Source organism: Eublepharis macularius, chromosome 1 (assembly GCF_028583425.1).
Source record: "Eublepharis macularius isolate TG4126 chromosome 1, MPM_Emac_v1.0, whole genome shotgun sequence".
NCBI lineage: Eukaryota > Metazoa > Chordata > Lepidosauria > Squamata > Eublepharidae > Eublepharis > Eublepharis macularius.
This window is the reverse complement of record NC_072790.1, coordinates 25635086-25652318: the sequence shown is the minus strand read 5'-3', so window position 1 is coordinate 25652318 and position 17233 is coordinate 25635086. Positions and strand designations below refer to the sequence as shown.

General features: G+C 43.4%; 1 protein-coding gene across 6 annotated transcripts in view; it reads left to right on the top strand.

Annotated features, from left to right (window-relative positions):
- The window catches only part of SUPT3H (SPT3 homolog, SAGA and STAGA complex component), a 369426-nt gene that overhangs the window by 261617 nt on the left and 90576 nt on the right, over positions 1-17233 (top strand). For all 6 annotated transcript variants that reach the window (XM_054995836.1, XM_054995765.1, XM_054995879.1 and 3 more), the window contains one exon: positions 1960-2123. In XM_054995836.1, coding sequence (XP_054851811.1) covers positions 1960-2123 — 164 coding nt within the window. The remainder of the gene's footprint in view (positions 1-1959; positions 2124-17233) is intronic.

Here is a 17233-nt window from a genome sequence, read left to right as displayed (position 1 = left end):
GTATAATTTACATGTGGCAGCCCACGCATGCACTTGGGGGTGGGGAGAAGGTGTTTGGCTTCAGAATTCATTTGAAGAGACATTTTGTTAATTTATTATCAAAGAATCTGACATTTTATGAAGCTGCTATAATCTTCGGTCACTTAATTCTGATATATAGCCAGGAGGCGCCTGAAGTTTTAAGCAGCCAGTATATGTTGAAAGTTTTGTGAGTTAGACGCAGGGTTTGTAATCTCAGGGCCAGATCTCCACTGCCGGAACCAGTAGTACTGTTCTTTAAAATATGCAGTGTGTCTGTGCTTGAGCGTCTGCTTGAATAAAAGGAGATAACTCATTTTTCTCCTGCCAAGTTATCTTAGAAGATTTTTTCCCCCTTTGGCATTCTGAGCTGCTTGGAGATAGGGCAGGGTAAAACTGACGCTGCAGATAAGTTCAGCAACTTGAAATGGATTGCAGTGATTCTAAAGTGACTTCTGGTTAATCACTTCGGAGCAGAAATTCATTTACTTATGTTATTTATTTGTAGTCTGCTTTTCTCATTGAGACTCAAAGCAGATTGCACAGTGCAGGGGAATACGATCAACGGCTGAGGCATTCAAGAAACCATACTCTAGGTTATGGATTACAGAAATTTGAAAACAAGCATAGTATAAATAAGTATAAATCCTATTCTTTGTGAACTGGTTCATTATTCACCCTGGGAATTCTAATTTTTTCAGTCCTGGCACTTGGTGGAACTCTGTCGGTGGAACTCTCTGTCAGTGGAAACCAGGGTTCAACAGGATTTGCTATCTTTCCACTGGGACTGCAAGACAGACATGTTCCGCCAGGCATATGGTTGAGGCCGAGGTTGAGTGGCCGAGGTTGACTGACCTTGTTCAGTCGTTTTCAGCCAGCCTCTTGTTGAGGGATAATCCAGCTCCCCTCTTTCCGATTGTCTGCCAACCCTCCCAGCAGGAATACCATCACCCATCCCATGGGATTTACAGGATTTATCTGATTGGGTTCAGCAAAGGGGCCGCAGAAGAAGTTGTTGCCTCTTGCACTGATTTGTATTATTTATATGATTTAATGTGTTAATGTAATGTAATGTACGTTTTTAATGTAATTTATATATAATGGATTTTATTGTGTCTGTTGTTTGCTGCTCTGAGTCTGCGTGCGGGGAGAGCGGGGTACAAATGCAAAAAAAAGAAGAAGAAGAAGAAGGTGTCTGCAGACCTGTAGCAGACCTGCACCTCACTCTGTTAGTTCTTTGGATTCTTGGGGGAAAGCCATGATTTAAACTACAATATGTTGTCAGTATAGATTCAATCTCAGTTGAATCTACTACATCCTACTACCCCATTAAGGGTTGCCACCTCTGGGTTGGGAAATTCCTAGAGATTTTGGGGGTGGAGCCTGGGGAGTGTGAGGTTTGCGGAGGGGTGTGATGCCATAGACTCCACCCTCCAAAGCAGCCATTTTCTCTACAGGAACTGATCTCTGTTGTCTGAAGATTAGTTAATTCCAAGAGATCTCCAGCAACCACCTGGAAGTTAGCAACCCAAACTCCATTCAGAAATGACGTCTGCTGAAATATAGTCATGGATTGTATGGAGGGATTGTTCACAAAAATATTGCTCCATATGAACCCCTGCAATGAAGTAATTGCCTAGAAAGTGGCTTAGTGAGGAGGAAATAGTCATGTGACTTGGGCTTGAGAGATCAGTATTACTGTTTTTATCTTTCCATTTGCACGAGTTCAGATAAATAATATTGCCTCAAGTTGGCAACTGAATTAGGAGATGGTTTAATGCGTTAAAATGTCTCTGTTCATATTTTATTTTATTTTACATTTATAGATATTTTGGCCTGTGATGTCCATTTGCGTGCGCAACTGAAATTTTCGGACAATTTGTAGCAGTTGCACCCAAATCCTATTAATTATTTGATTGCTTTCCTTTTCCATTTCTTTAGACAAACTTGGCAGCAGCAGCAGCAGCAGCAGTAGCAGTAGCAGTAGCAGCAACAAACGTCAGAAAATTGCACAAGACTTTCTTATCTCTATCGATCAGACTGGAGAACTCTTGTCCTTGTTTGAAGATGATGAAGTTGATGATGTAAAACAAGAGAGAATGGAGGTATGTTCTGGATTTGTGCATAAAAATAGGAAAATTTGACGTCATATAATTCACTGGGGGTCATTGATTTCGATTTCCTGCTCTATGAAAGTAATAGTTGAGATGGTACAGTCCCCACTTAAGACATCTACCAAGGGCTCTCCCCATATGTACCCCGGAGAGCCCTTAGATTGGCAGGTAAACACCTACTGGTGGTCCCTGGCCCTAGGGAGGCTCAGCCAGCCTCAACTAGGGCTAGGGCATTTTCTGTCCTGGCCCCAACCTGGTGCAACTCTCTGTTGGAAGACACTCGGGCCTGCCAAGACCTTATATCTTTTTGGCGGACCTGTAAGACAGAGATGTTCCACCAGGCATATGGTTGAGGCCAGCACTTGGATCCATTCTAAGTAGCCTCCCTGCTGGTCTCCTACTAGGTAGGGGGGGTGTTAAATGGTCCACCTGCCCCTATGTGCCAGGGAGTTAGAGTTTACCAACTTCCACCTCCACCCTCTTTCCTCCCTGTGTATGGTGTGCAGGGAAAGGGGAATGGCGCCCCATCTGGGATATTGAAATGTATGCTGCTATATAAGATTTGATTTTATTGTTTTACTGTTTTATCTGTTTAACTCTGTAATCTATCTGTTGCTGTAACCCACCCTGAGCCCGCTTGCGGGGAGGGAGGGCTATAAATGCAATCAATCAACTTGGATTTGCATATGGAAATCAGCCTAAAACAGTGACTGCAAAATTGGATTTTTAATAAAATCATTCCACTCATAATATGAAAGAAAGTGTTTTCTCCCATTACAGTTGCATACCAACCAGTACCTGAACTCTTAGTCCAGTCTTAAGCCTGGTGGAGAGGTATGACTGATGAAATCATAACATTTAAAAAAAACAAAGGAAGCGTAAATCAAGCCAATGCATCCCTTACTGCCCTGTTCTTCTTTCTGATAGGGTGGTTGTACTAAGATTAGGCAGGTATATAGGAAATCCCTTGTGGCAGAACGGAAATAAATGATGACTGTATTATGTTTCTTATATCTCTTAATTAAAACCTACCGGTTTTCTAGCATATGGGATGAGTATCTAATTTAAGCTAACCTCTTAAAACCCTTAACCACAAAGAAGGGTCATATTGACCCAGAGAACTGGGGGAAATTGATAAAACTTTCAATTTCGCATACCTCTATACCCTGCCTATTCCTCTACTTTAAAGCGACCAATTGCCCTGTGGTGCTGAATGCACCCCCTCCCTTTCTTAAAAGTTGTATTGTATGCTCTGACAGAGCCATTTTTACTGAGAATTGCATTTAAGTGGAAGCTGAAATTAGCAAACAGGGTGAAGATAGACAAATTAGATTTTCTTAATTTTTAAATATTTTCTCCCTCGTGCCTTTGCTGGTATTCTATTTCTTTACTACCAAAGGGGACTAGTGGTTGGCTTTTTTTCTTAATGCAACCTCAAAGTGTTTTTTAATTTCTTTATTTTGGAGTCTATTTGACTCCTACAGCAGATTAATAAAGTGCACTTTTTATTTAAGCAAGGGTTAATAAATGATAGCAGGATTGCCAGTTGTGTTAAAAACAGCAGATTTGTATTTCCTACGGGCTTGGCAAAGCCTATAAGGAATACCCGCACTCAAGTCCTTTTCTGCGTGTTCAAAGTAAAATAAAATAGGAATATTAGAGTCTTAAGTTCTAGCTACCACTCGGATTTTCAGCTGGTTTACAAGCAATGTAAGTGTAGCCAAGAATTTCACTTCTTAGAATAGATAAAATAAAGTATTTAGTTTCCCTCTACAAAATACTCTGAACAGACGGTTTTGCTTTAACGTTTCCTAATATTTTTGTATATCTTACATGGTGTGGAAACAACTTGGATGGATTACTCTTCCATTGATTGCCATTGTCCTGCTATTCATTCTTGGCTATTGGTCATTTTAGTGAGATTCTCAAGACGAGCAATTAACTCTCTCATAGCAGCTATTTAACTTTGAACTCTTAAGCTTTTCTATAACATATGTATTGCTTTGAACTGTCTTGGAAGGTAATAAAGGCAGCCCTTAAGGTAAGAAGCTTTATATCAGGGGTCCTCTACTTTCTTGAGCCTGCGGGCACCTTGAGAATTTTGAGAGGGGGGATGCCACAGGAGGCAGATCCATAGCCAGTTCCTCCCTCCCTCCTCACACCTCCTTGGAAGAAGGAAAGTTTGAAAGGGAGATGAAACATGCGCTGACTAAGGAACGCTCAGATGCTTATCGTTCCTCCTGATCAAGCGTCATTTCGTAGAAAAAGATCTGGAGGAACTCATTAGCATAACTCATTAGCATATGCCATGCCCCTTCCCATCATCAGAAGTGTGTCATTATCATAACTGATTTGCATATGCCACAACCCCTGACATCACCTATCCTGGCTGTTTTGGACCCAATCCTGGCCATTCAGGACCAAAATTGGGCCCAAAATGGCAAAAAGGGGCTGAAAATGGCCAAAGAGGGGCCCAGAATTGTCAGGATCGGGCCGCTGCTGAGTGGGAGAGTGATACACCACCTGTCAGAGGCCCGATCTGGGCCATTTTGGCTCCAATCCAGGCTGAAACGGGCCCAAAATGGCCGGGAGTCAGGTGGGCAGGGCCACCTGACGTGTGACCTCTGGCGAACTGCCGGAACTGTGTTCCGGCGCGTTCTCCCTCGAAATGAGCCCTGTTCCTGCTCCTCCAGTGGAAAACACTTTCATTTGAATGATAGCACCCAATAACAAGTCCTACCTTACAGTGACCCCACCCGTTTTCTAAAAAGCGTGGTGGGAACCAAGGGAAGTAGTGGCAGGCATCATGGCACTTGTGAGTGCCACACTGGGGAACCCTGCTTTTATAGGGTATTTTCCTAACGGGATAAAGCTGAAATCACTGCTTCTTCAAAATAATCCGAGCAAGAGCTACATGTGTTTACAAGAATGCTCTCTCACATTTATGAGTATACAGTTTGCCTGGCCCCATAGCTGTTCTCTTCCATCAAGCCGCCTCTCTCCTTGCTTTGGGAAATGGTAGTGAAGATCTGCGTAACGTAACACTTCCTTTCCATTCTTTTCTTATGTAGCTCATGTACCAGCGCCTTTCATTAATTCTTGTTTACACGAGTTTACTCCTATCAGCGTTTAGTCATTTTACATTCTGAGATTTTCTTCAAATCATAACAGAAATTTGGCCTTCTACATTAAAAACTTGGGGTAAAAGAAGAGGGCTAAAGCATTTACGTTTATCCCGTCCCCCTTTTTTGTTTGCAGATACCTTATGATTGTAATACTGAATGTCTCCTGCAGCATTCACTTAACGGGATTTAAACTGCTTGAACAAAATTGTTATGATCTCCTCTCTGTAGCGCTTGACCATGACTGTGTGGAAGAATGTCTACCTGCCCTGATACTGTATTAGAAAGAAACCTCTATGCTTTTGCAGCAAAACAGAATTTTATGCTGCTGTGTCCCTATGGCTAACATGGCTCCCAGTTCTTTTTTATACAGAGATGAAACACTATTTCTTAATCAGGATTAAGAGACTGGAAGGAAATGCACATTCCTTCCATTTCTGTCTCCAGGACAAATATCCCTCTTGTTAGTCTAAAAACCACGGTCTAATGTTATGTCTGTTCTAACACAAGCCTTGATGAACAGTAGCAAAGGTTCCCTGTTGAACAGATTTGCAAATCAGTTTCAGTCCTTGGTTCAGATAATACTTAAGATGGTTTGGTATCCTAAGATGGTGCAGACATCATGCAAATCCTTGATTAAAATCTACAGGGGAGAAGAGGGGGTGGGTATGATATGTGCCTTAGAGGGAAGAGGGGAGAGAATGAACAAGGCCTCATTCTCTTTCTGATATCTTGATTATGGTTAAGACCAGCTTTTTTTCAGCTGGAACGCGGGGGAATGGAGTTCCGGAACCTCTTGAAAATGGTCACATGGCTGGTGGCCCCACCCCCTGATCTCCAGGCAGAGGGGAGTTGAGATTGCCCTCTGCGCCACATGGCGCAGAGGGCGATCTCAACTCCCCTCTGTCTGGAGATCAGGGGGTGGGGCCACCAGCCATGTGACCATTTTCTCCGAGGGCAACCCACTGAGTTCTGCCACCTCTTTTCCCAGAAAAAAAGCCCTGGTTAAGACACCATTAATGTTATGTCTGTACTAGACCAAAGGCAAAATAAAGGTTTGGATGGGACTCAGGCTACCTCTTGTATTTCAGTATCTTGTAGAATATATTATTGAATTCGTCTTTTTGCGATGGATGCGTATAGTTGTGTACTATCTGATGAAAACTGGTCACCATTCTTCATAGTTGGCAAGATTTTTTTTTCATTTTCAAAAAGTATATATGCGATTGATTCTTTTTTGAAGGCTCATTTGAAAATATAAAAATGGCTGGCAAAACTGCAAGCGTGCGTTCTGTTTTCCTAGAAGGTGGTTGGTCGAGAAGAGATTCTGTTATTGTAATTCTTTTTTAAAAAATTAACCTGGAATCTTAAAAGAAATCAGGGCTTTAAATCATTTCAGGAAATGTATTCCATTCCCCCAAAGAACGTGGTTGTTAGTATATATAGCAGTATAGAATATCTTATTTACCCTGTTTAGTAGAATATAGTTTCTGCATGCTAAGTTTTGGAGGAAGTCCAGTGTACTCTTTAGAATCTTTAACAACCTTCTTTAAAGAATTAGTGTGCTTAAATCATGAACTGTGATCTAAAGGCTATGTTCCTTTTAGGTATCAATTACCTCAGAAATGTGTGGTTATCTTGGTTTGGCCAACTGCAAATGGTTTCAGTTCCACTTTGCCCTGGGCCAAAAACATGCGAAGTTGTCCAAAGCAGATGATAAACATGTATTTCTGATGTCATTATGGCCTAAACAGGATATGATTGTTTAGTGGTATGGTTTCACTTACAATGAATTATACCGAAAGCAAATATTGTTTGCACTGTATTTCTTTAAAGGCCTTTTGGGGGAGGGGGGGTGAAATCATAAATTTCTTTAAATTATAGTTAAAACCAAATGATGTATTTTGGCTTCTATGGGATACATCATGTAGCTGCATCGCTGACATACAGGAAGGCACCATGACAACTCTAAAATATTAGCAAAACAGTAGAACTTACTTTGATTGAAAAATACCACTGTAGTCCATCGGGTATGTTGGCCAGGATATATTACTATTAGCTTTCATCTAAGATTAAAGAGATTTGCTGACACAGGGGTGAGAATCTCTATGGGAATAAACAAAAGTCAAGCAATGGAAGCAATCAGAGCTATAAAAACGATCCAGAACAACAGAAGACGTTTTGTGTTGATTTAAGATCTCATGCTTTGGCTGCTTTTATGCCCTGTTGATTTACATTTAATATACCAGCAGTAAGTGTCGTTGGGGGAGAGGTGTACCACAATGAAATATGGTTTAGTAATTTGACAAACTCCTTGTCGTTCCAAGGCAAAAGTCCTAAGGATCTCTAACACTGGAATCAGCTACTCACCAAAAAAAACGCATCAGCAACAAAATATCCCAGGTACTTCTTGATGCCCAGCAGCAGAAAGCGCCGTTCTGAAATTAGCTGGCTTTTGCTTTTAACAAGCTCTCTGCTCAGAAAGACATTAAAATAAACAAAGAAGCCAAGGGTGTTGAAATGATTTAAGACAGCCTCTCTACAAAGCCTAGACTTTGTCTTTATGTACACCTAGCAGTGTTGTGCAGAATTCAGTATCGCAGTGATGGGTTCCATGTAAGGTCCTATCAACAGGGAGCTCCACTGGAGAAATCCCTCCCCTGCAGTCCACTGAGTCCCCCACTATCCTGCTCTCGATGAAGCCTGAGGAGCAGTGGGGAAAGGGTGGGACCCTGCAGTGGGAAGGGGTAATTGACAAACATCCACCCTCCTCTGTTGTTTGTGAAAGTGGTATATGTCAGTGGAAGATGACCTTTTGGATCCCCCCCCCCACTGTCTTTAAAATCAGAGCTAAAGTCCCCAACCTCCTGACCTGCATAGCCCTGGTGAGACTGATCCCGTCAGATCTCAGAAGTTAAGCAGGATCAGCCTTGGTTAGTAACTGGATGGGAGACCTCCAACAAAGGCTAGGGTTGCAGAGGCAGGCAATGGCAAACCACCTCTTGCCATGAAAACTCCACCAGGGGTCACCCTAAGTCAACTATGACTTGAGGGCAGGCTTTCATTCAGTGTCCCCCAACCATAGTCTTCCCTGCTGATTTACACACACAGAGATGAGAAATTGAGATCAGCCCATGGAGACCAAACTTTTGTGTCCTCTCACTTTACTTCTAAAGCAGCGTTTCTCAAGGAAGTCACACATTCAGCCGAGAGGCTCCTGGGTTTAAATTTTTATTTACTTTATTTATACTCTACCTTTTGTTCCCCATGGGGACCCAAAGCAACTTACATTATTCTCCTCGCCTCCATTTTATCCTCACAACAACCCTGTGAGGTAGGTTAGGCTGTTAGAGTATGACGGGCCCAAGGTCACCCAGAGAGCTTCCATGGTGGAGTGAGGGTTCGAACCTGGGTCTCCCAGATCTTAGTCTGACACTGTAACCACTGCACTGCACTGGCTCTCAAACCTTGTGCTATGTGCATGAACTGGTGTTAAAGCCGCCATCCTCCTTTCATAGCCCCCTGCAACAAAAAGTCTGTGCAAATAAGACTAAGAGCATCACTGCCACCAAGCCCCCCCCCCGAATGAACCCAAATGATGGGTATCCGTAGCAGGTAACCGCTCAAGCCAAAGGGTCCCTCAGACAGGTGATGACATGTATCACAGGCTGCCATTTGGTTGGCTAACAGTGCAATCCTAAACAGAGTTACTCTGGTCTAAGCCCATTGATTTCAATGGGCTTAGACTGGAGCAATCTTGCTTAGGATTGCTCTGTTATTTGTATACAAATATGCACAATTATCACAGGCCACTGAGAAATTTTAACTGGTCCTAATGCATTAATACTTCGACAGTACAGTACTATGCCGAATGACTCCAGTGTAAGACTCGTTGACTTCAACGGACTTAGACTGCTGTCGCTCTGCACAGGATTGCACTGAAAAATCTCATTGAACATCATTGAGATTCTCCAGTGTTTAGTTCCAATGGAGCTTTTTCATATAGAAGGTTCTTTGTGCAAAATAAAATTTCTGGGTTACGATGCGATCAAGAAAAAATATTTGAAAACACAACATTTTAGGTTCAAGTATTTCGGGATGGAAAAAGGGCCATTTTACAAATGTGCTTTACTGTAGAAAGTCTCTCTTTTTTTCTTTTATATAAAATTACTTGCTGTCATGTATTTTATAATGGGGATCCTTCTCCACCCCTCTCCCCTCCCTCCACAGGAAGAAAAGGCCTTCCCATCAGAAATCTGAACTGGAATGCAAACAATATTGCTCTCAGTGAATGCTGCATTTCAGTTGTTGTTCCCAGAGGATTAAAAGGAACACCATTCATCTGTCACTCTGCCTGCTAGTTTAGGGATATATTTCCAACTCTTGGGTGTTACACAGCAATAATTCAGCAGCGTAGGCACCATAATGCTTTCATAGTACATTTCAAGTTTGAATAAACAGTAACCTGAACAGAAGAGAACAGCCCCCCCACCCCAGGCTACTCGCCTAACAAAGTTGGTGCTACGTTCCATTTGGGGATAGCCAGATGATAAAATGTGGGGCTTCCTAAAAGGTATCGCCCTGCAAAGTTCACCATGAAGAGGTGCCAAAAATGAATTCTAAGGCCACTCTTCTACTAACGGCACATATAAGTGATTCCAAATACATTGTTTGCTTATTGGACAGGAAGCTTTTGATACTCCAAAAGATGATTGCGTTGTCTGTTGGGGTGCTTTGTGCAGTGATGTATTCTTAGCCAGGCAGTGACTGTGGTTAATGGCCAGACGTATGCATTGGTGCCAAGATCATGTGCTAGAACGTTAGTCTTGTTCAATTCATTCAGTGCATGCAGAATCCTCCTTATAGCTTTGAATCTATTTTATCAATTAGATTCTTCTGAATTGGGGGCAGGGGGAGGGGTTGGATCCAATCCTGTTTTCTTGTGCAAGAAGAAGACCCTTGTGCCTGGAGTGGGGCCAGCCCAAAGGGGAGGGAGAGAAGGATAGTGCAGACCCACTGGACGGGGGGAAATCTGGCCATAATTTTGTCGATTGCAGGTTCCTCTGGTCCTGGAGCAGCATAGGCTGGGACCACTGGCTACATCTGACAACTGGACTCCTGGCAGCAAACACCCCCAACCTACCTGTCAGGCATAACCAAGGGAAGAGGATTAGGTTTGGGGCTGGAAGGAGCAGAAGGAGCTGTTTCTGCCCATTACCGACCTCTTGGGGACATGGTCTACATGCCAACCCCAAAGGAGGCTGTCATGCATCTTGCCCCCAGAATCCCCTCCATTTAGAGTCACGTGGAAAGCCCACTATACTGTTTCCTGAAATGAAACCCTGCCCTCAAGTCATAGTTGACTTGTAACGCCCCCTGGTGGGGTTTCCATGGCAAGAGGCCAATGGTTTGCCATTGTCTATATTCCTTAGCCAGTGCCTAAACACCAGCGGCCAGTTACGGCCATTATACTACAGGTGTACATACATGGAGAGTACTCTGTGCTGTGGGGAAGATGAAAACCTCAAAGGCCTGTTCGCCGATCCAAACCTCGGGACTTCCACTTTCACATGATGCCTGTGGATTTCTCCTCCGGCTGCAGATCCCCACATTGCATCTCGTGCCGTACCTGAGAGCCTCCCAGCCCCTATGCACAGCTTTTCAAGAGCTGCAACAGGAGGGACTAAGGCAGGAAGGATGTGCTCTGCGAAGAGAAATCCGCTCATAATTTCCCTGGGGTTTCCTTCGTTTTTTAAACTTGTGTCTGTTGAGTATAATAATTTGACAACCATGTGCGATGCATGTAGGTGGCTGCTTAAAAATACGTTTTCAAAGGCAGGGCCTTTGTTGTGTGCGGCTACCTGTTCCTATAGCCAAGCACGCTTACGGTCCTTTCTGTGGCTGGCTGTGCTTTTCATCTCTGCCTCCAGTGCTTGCAGGACAGGGCAATCCATCTCTGTGTGTGAGGAACGTATGTAGGCCAACTCAGTGAAACATCTGCAGGACTTTTAATTAGTTCAAAAATTGCACATCAACCAAAAAAGAATCTATATAGCCTTGCCCAGAATTTAGATATTTTCTTTTTTGAGTTCAGGGTATTACTTGGCCCATGTAAGGGAAGAGAACTAGGGAAGAAAATGATCTGAACCCTCCCAATTAGGTTGTCCATCATTCTGTTTCCACATTGGTTAATATTGCCATCTGTTGCCATCTGTTTTAATTAGTTGTCTGTGATATTGATTGATTGAATTTAAATGTTTTACATTGTTTTTATGGAAATGTGATATTTATTGTGGCTTTTAAATGATGTGATCCACCCTGAGACTGCTTACAGGGAGGGCGGAATAAAAATCTAAAATAATAAAAATAAATAATAAATGTAAATGTAAATGTAAATGGTAAATGATTCTAATTGTAATTGTGGGCATGTTCAAGACTGTAGCTACCCAGTGTGGTATAGTGAGCTAGAGTGTCAACACAGGATCAGGGAACCCCAAGTTTGACTCTTATTCTCTCATGGAAGCTTGCTGAGTGACGTCTGGCCATCCCATTCAGCCTAATGTACTTCACAGGCAAAGAAAATAGCCGTGAAAACTCACTATGCCAAGAGTATTACGATGTACCTCAAAGGCCTAACGTGCCTCACAGGTTGGTGATGTGAAGATAAAATGGAGTCGAACAGAACGATCTAAGATGCTTTGGGTCCCCACTGGAGAGAAATCTAGGTTGTAAAGGAAATAAGTAAATAAAATATTGTAAAAGAGCTCCGATGTTCATTGGAGATGGATTTCAAGTTCAATATGAGGTGAAAACCATGTTTGCTGGAGCTTCAATCCATTGGACTTGGGAACTGGACTCTTCTGTGTATAGACTAGGTAAAGGTAAAGGTAGTCCCCTGTGCAAGCACCGAGTCATTACTGGCCCATGGGGGGGACGTCACATCATGGTGTTTTCTCGGCAGACTTTTAATGGGGTGGTTTGTGGGTACTCATTTTACCAACCTCAGAAGGATGGGAGGCTGAGTCAATCTTGAGACGGCTACCTGAACCCAGCTTCTGCCGGAATCGAACTCAGGTCGTGAGCAGAGCTTGGGCTGCAGTACTGCCGCTTACCACTCTGCGCCACGGGGCTCTTTGTATATAGAATAGAGATCCCTAAATGGATGCTTCCCTAGGCTGACTTCTTTACTAGTTGCCTGGCTCTCACACACAAATATGGGGGTTAAGATGACTGTAGCTCACCTTGCACACTTCACTGGATTTGCTTAGGGGCCTTGTGGGGTTTTTCTCCTCTAAGTGACTTTTGGAAATATTTTTAATACTGTTTACGAAAAATAGCACAGACAAATCTCTGCTATTATATTCTACTTTTTTGTTGCCCTGATGACTGCATTTTAAGTGCCATTGCACTTTGGGAAGGAGGGAGAATTTATTGGCATACAGTCTTCTCAGAAATGACAAATGGCCAGATATCGGGTAACAAGGATAGACTTAAGTCTGCGTGTTCTTTTTCAAAAGATCCATTTAACCAAATGTATTAAATTGCATCGATGCCACAGTATGTCTTGATGCCATGGCAGTAGGAGCAATACTGATTTGTCATGGTTCGATTACACAGTTATTAAAATAAGGTAGATATGGGCAGGATCTTGGTAGCGACCGTTTATGATTATGCAGAATGTGCTAAATACTAAATGAAGAAGCCATATGAAAATTATAAGATGTCCCCCTGACTGGAAGAATCGTTCCCAAATTATCGCCAAATGTCTTGGTCGAGTGGCTATTCATGAACATAACGTATTTTACACAGTTATAGGAACGCATGTCTTTCCATTAATAATGTTCATATGAGCCTTCTACCACCAAAACCTTGCTCTTAAATAGAGAAGGATAGTCTCAGTTGTGCATTTGTTCCCACCATTATGTCAGAGGAGGGGAGACAGATGAGGACAACTGCCCATAGTCTAGTTCTCATTGAGTTGAAAACCTTCTTCTGGGCTTTACCGTTTCTGAAAACTTTGGAAAATAGACAGGCTTCTGCCTGCTCGGCCATTTCATTCATTCATTCATTCATTCATTCATTCATTCATTCATTCATTCATTCATTCATTCATATCCTGCCTTTCTCCTCAGTTGGGTCCCAGAGCAGCTTACATCATTCTCCTCTTCTAAATTTTTCCCCTTCACATCAACCCTGTGAGGCAGGTCAGGCTGAAAGAGTGTGACTGCCCCAAGATCACCCAGAGAGCTTCCATGGCAGAGCTAGGAATTGTACCCGGGTTGCCCAGATCCTAGTCCGCCACTCTAGCCCTTGCACCACACTTGCTGTCCATGAGAAGTAGAGACTCCAGTCTTCTTCTGGATTCATCAGCTGTAGTCTCAAATTATTACGACATTTTCTAATAGGCAAAGAGAGATTGGAAACCAGACTATCAACCCTCTAGAACGCTGGGCCACCCGGTTCGGAGTCCTGTCCTTCCAAGTGGGAAAGAACATCCTCATTCACACAGCCTTATCTTCAGATGCTCATATCAGTCTCCGAGGAGGCACCGTGTTAAGATCATTGCACAAAGAAGTGTTAAAAATTTGGAGATTCCATGCTTGGTGGTTCCAGGGTGCGGAAAATCTCCCCTTTCGTGTAGTGTCGTAGTTTGGTGCATTAGAATAGGGTTGAGAACTTTGGGGTGCTCTTCAGGGATCGCTCATGTGTATCGTCACAGGTTTAGTCCCTTTGAGTCCGGAGGATTTCTTTTTGTCCACTTGGCCCTGTTCACGTTGGTTTCCATGTTTAGTGTTACCTTCCAGAGTAGCTTTTCCTATCTGTGTTCTGAGCATTGCCAAGCGGACAGGAGTGCTGTAAACCATTGGCTGGGCATTCTGAACAATATCAGACAGACCCACCTGAGAACCGCCAAGAACGAAAACTTCCTTTTTCTGTTTTGTAAGACCTTTGCACTAACTGGCTGATGTTTTGCCACTGGATGAAGTTTACTGGATTTCGGTCCATCTGCTAATGAGCTCTTGATGTTTTCTTGTTTGTTTTAATATTTCTGTTTTGCTTACTAAGACTGTGTTGAATGCTACTTTCAGGTACTTCCTTGTACCTGAATAAATAACATGACACACAACTGTTGTAGGAAGGCCACTGCAGTGCATGAAGCACCCTTACAGCCAGTTTGGTGTGAGAGCCAGTTTGGTGTTGTGGTTAAGAGCACAGGACTCTAATCTGGAGAGCCGGGTTTGATTCCCCACTCCTCCACTTGAAGCCAGCTGGGTGACCTTGAGTCAGTCACAGCTTCTCAGAGCTCTCTCAGCCCCACTCACCTCACAGGGTGATTGTTGTAATAATATTAATAACAACAGCAACAACGACAACGACATTTGATTTATATACCGCCCTTCAGGACAACTTAATGCCCACTCAGAGTGGTTTACAAAGTATGTCATTATTATCCCCACCTACCCTGTGAGGTAAGTGGGGCTGAGAGAGCTCTGAGAGAGCTGTGACTAACCCAAAGTCACCCAGCTGGCTTCAAGTGGAGGAGCGGGGAATCAAACCCGGCTCTCCAGATTAGAGTCCCATGCTCTTAACCACTACACCAAACTGGCTCTCTATTGTGGGGATAGTAAGAACATACTTTGTAAACCGCTCTGAGTGGGCATTAACCGCTCTGAAGGGTGGTATATAAATCAAATGTTGTTGTTATTGTTGTTGTTGTTATTAAATGGGAGCTTTATCGCTTACTGTCTTCACAGAGCATAAGGTTGTGACCTACATTTTTTAAAATAAAGAAAAACAGGAATGTCTCAGGCAGTATCTCCATGTAAAACCTTTTCCTGTGAATTGTAGGAAGTGCTAATTAAAAGTCGAGGTTTGGTCTGATCAGACATAAGGAGGATGAGCATTTTTCTGTGGCCTGGATTTTATTTCCCAAGGCTAACAACCATTTCCAAGGCTTTGTCAGGCTTCTGACTGATTTTTCCCCCTGTCGTTGTCAGATGGTATTATTTAAAGGCTGTTCATCCACTTGTGTGGGATACATATGCTGTAATATACAGCGCCGATGACAAGAGCACCGCTCTGGCACGGGGTGTGATTCAAAGCGCTGTTGCTTCTCACAGGCTGCAGACATCTGTAGAGAAAACATTGTGCTACTCCCAGCATCTGCTAACGGGTTCCAAATCCTTCCCAGAAACCAAATCAAACAGCGTTGGGGGGAAAGGAAAAGGATGCACGGCATTACATCCGCTTTGAAATAATGAAAGCTATTTATATGCGCAAGTCGTGTCTGTTCATATCAATGCTAATGGCCTTCTATCCAATAACTGTAATGCCTGTCTTATGGGAGACTGTCATTAGTCAGATTATAGATGTAGATGCAGATACAGATATAGACTGGTTTCCCGCCCCCCCTTTAAAAAGAGGTTCTGGTACACATGATGTTCTCCCCTCTTCGCTCAAGTCCCAAATGCTCAAGAGGTGCTGGTACTCTGTACCAGTGCATACTCCCTGAAAAAACTTTTACAAAGAACCCTTCTGTGTGGTCAGAAACATTCATGTGCACTGCACGCCCTGACATTCTCCGTCCGTCATAATGGCACCCGCTCTTAGAGTTAACACAAAGCCAACTTTCGACACCTTCACCTGCTGCTGCTAGTGGTGATGCTGATGTGACACTGGCGCAGTACCAGTGCTACCAGCGGGCATCTGATAAGCATTTCCCAGGGCATAAATAAGCCACAAACACCCCTGGCATCGCTCAGACAGCACCACGAGTGCACAGCGTTCCTACCAACTCCATTGCTACCCACTGATCATGGAGTGACGTCCTGCTGATGCCGTGTGAATGAAAAAAGAGAGAGATCACAGTACAAAGATAAGAAGAATAAGGGACAGCCACCGTGACGATCCAACGACCACCACAATTCAATATACCTGCTTTTGAGCAGGTATATTACGAGAAGGCAATTTTGTATATTCGCGTAAAGAGGTAGACCCAGTTGAATTTCACAGAACTTTGATTGAATTGTGGTAGTAGTTGGATTGTTACAGTGGATGCCGTGTGAGTGACAGCCAACCCAAACCAGCCAGTGCATCCACAGGCCCCCTGATGCCAGGCAGTCACTGCCCGTGCACAGGTATGCCAAGGGGGAGAATGAAGGAAACCCAGGCTTCCCCCCACTGAAAGTGGTGTCGTGATGCGACTGGCAGGAGCCCAGAGTGACTGGAGCCCGGGGTGCTCAGCAGATGGTGGTTTGAATCCTGCCTGTAGCCCCTTTTTGTCAGGGGTGTACACAGAGAAGGAGAAGTGGCCCTTCCAGCCACACCGTGCCTAAGCTGCCGTATCTCACTCCGCAGGGGCAGCAGCTGTTAGAACATGCACAGACCTTGGGATTCAAACTCCAGTACCTTGGAACTAGTCCTCAGCTGCCTATAGTTGGATTATCAGTTGCTCGACCTCCCAAAGTACCCTTCATCTCAGCTGGAATCGACTGAGTTTGAAACTGAGTAACAACAAACATAACGCATTATGGAATTCGGCCCAAATAGGACTTGTGTGTAAGCCAAAGATTCTTATATAAAGTACTCAACCCATTGTCAGCATTGAAACTTCCTAATGTTTGAATGCGATGCTTTATTGGAGTTGCTTCCATCAAAAGTTGGGAAGCAGTTTGGAAATATCCTTTGCTGCAGCCATACGAAGGAGTCTATATCGGGACAACGGTCTCATCTTCTAGGAAGCAAGCGGTCTGTATCACGATGAGTACAGAAATCCATGATCTCACCTCAAATGTATTGCTTCTGCCAAGTGTGTTTTTACTAGAATCTTTAAAACATCCTGACAAAACTGTCTCTTTTAATGTGCTGTTTTAAAATAGTGTATTACTTAAGCAAATATTTAAATATTAAATTAGCTTTTCTGTATGCTTGATGTGAATATAATTCTGCCTGCCTGCCAAGTATGTCAAAACCCCAAGC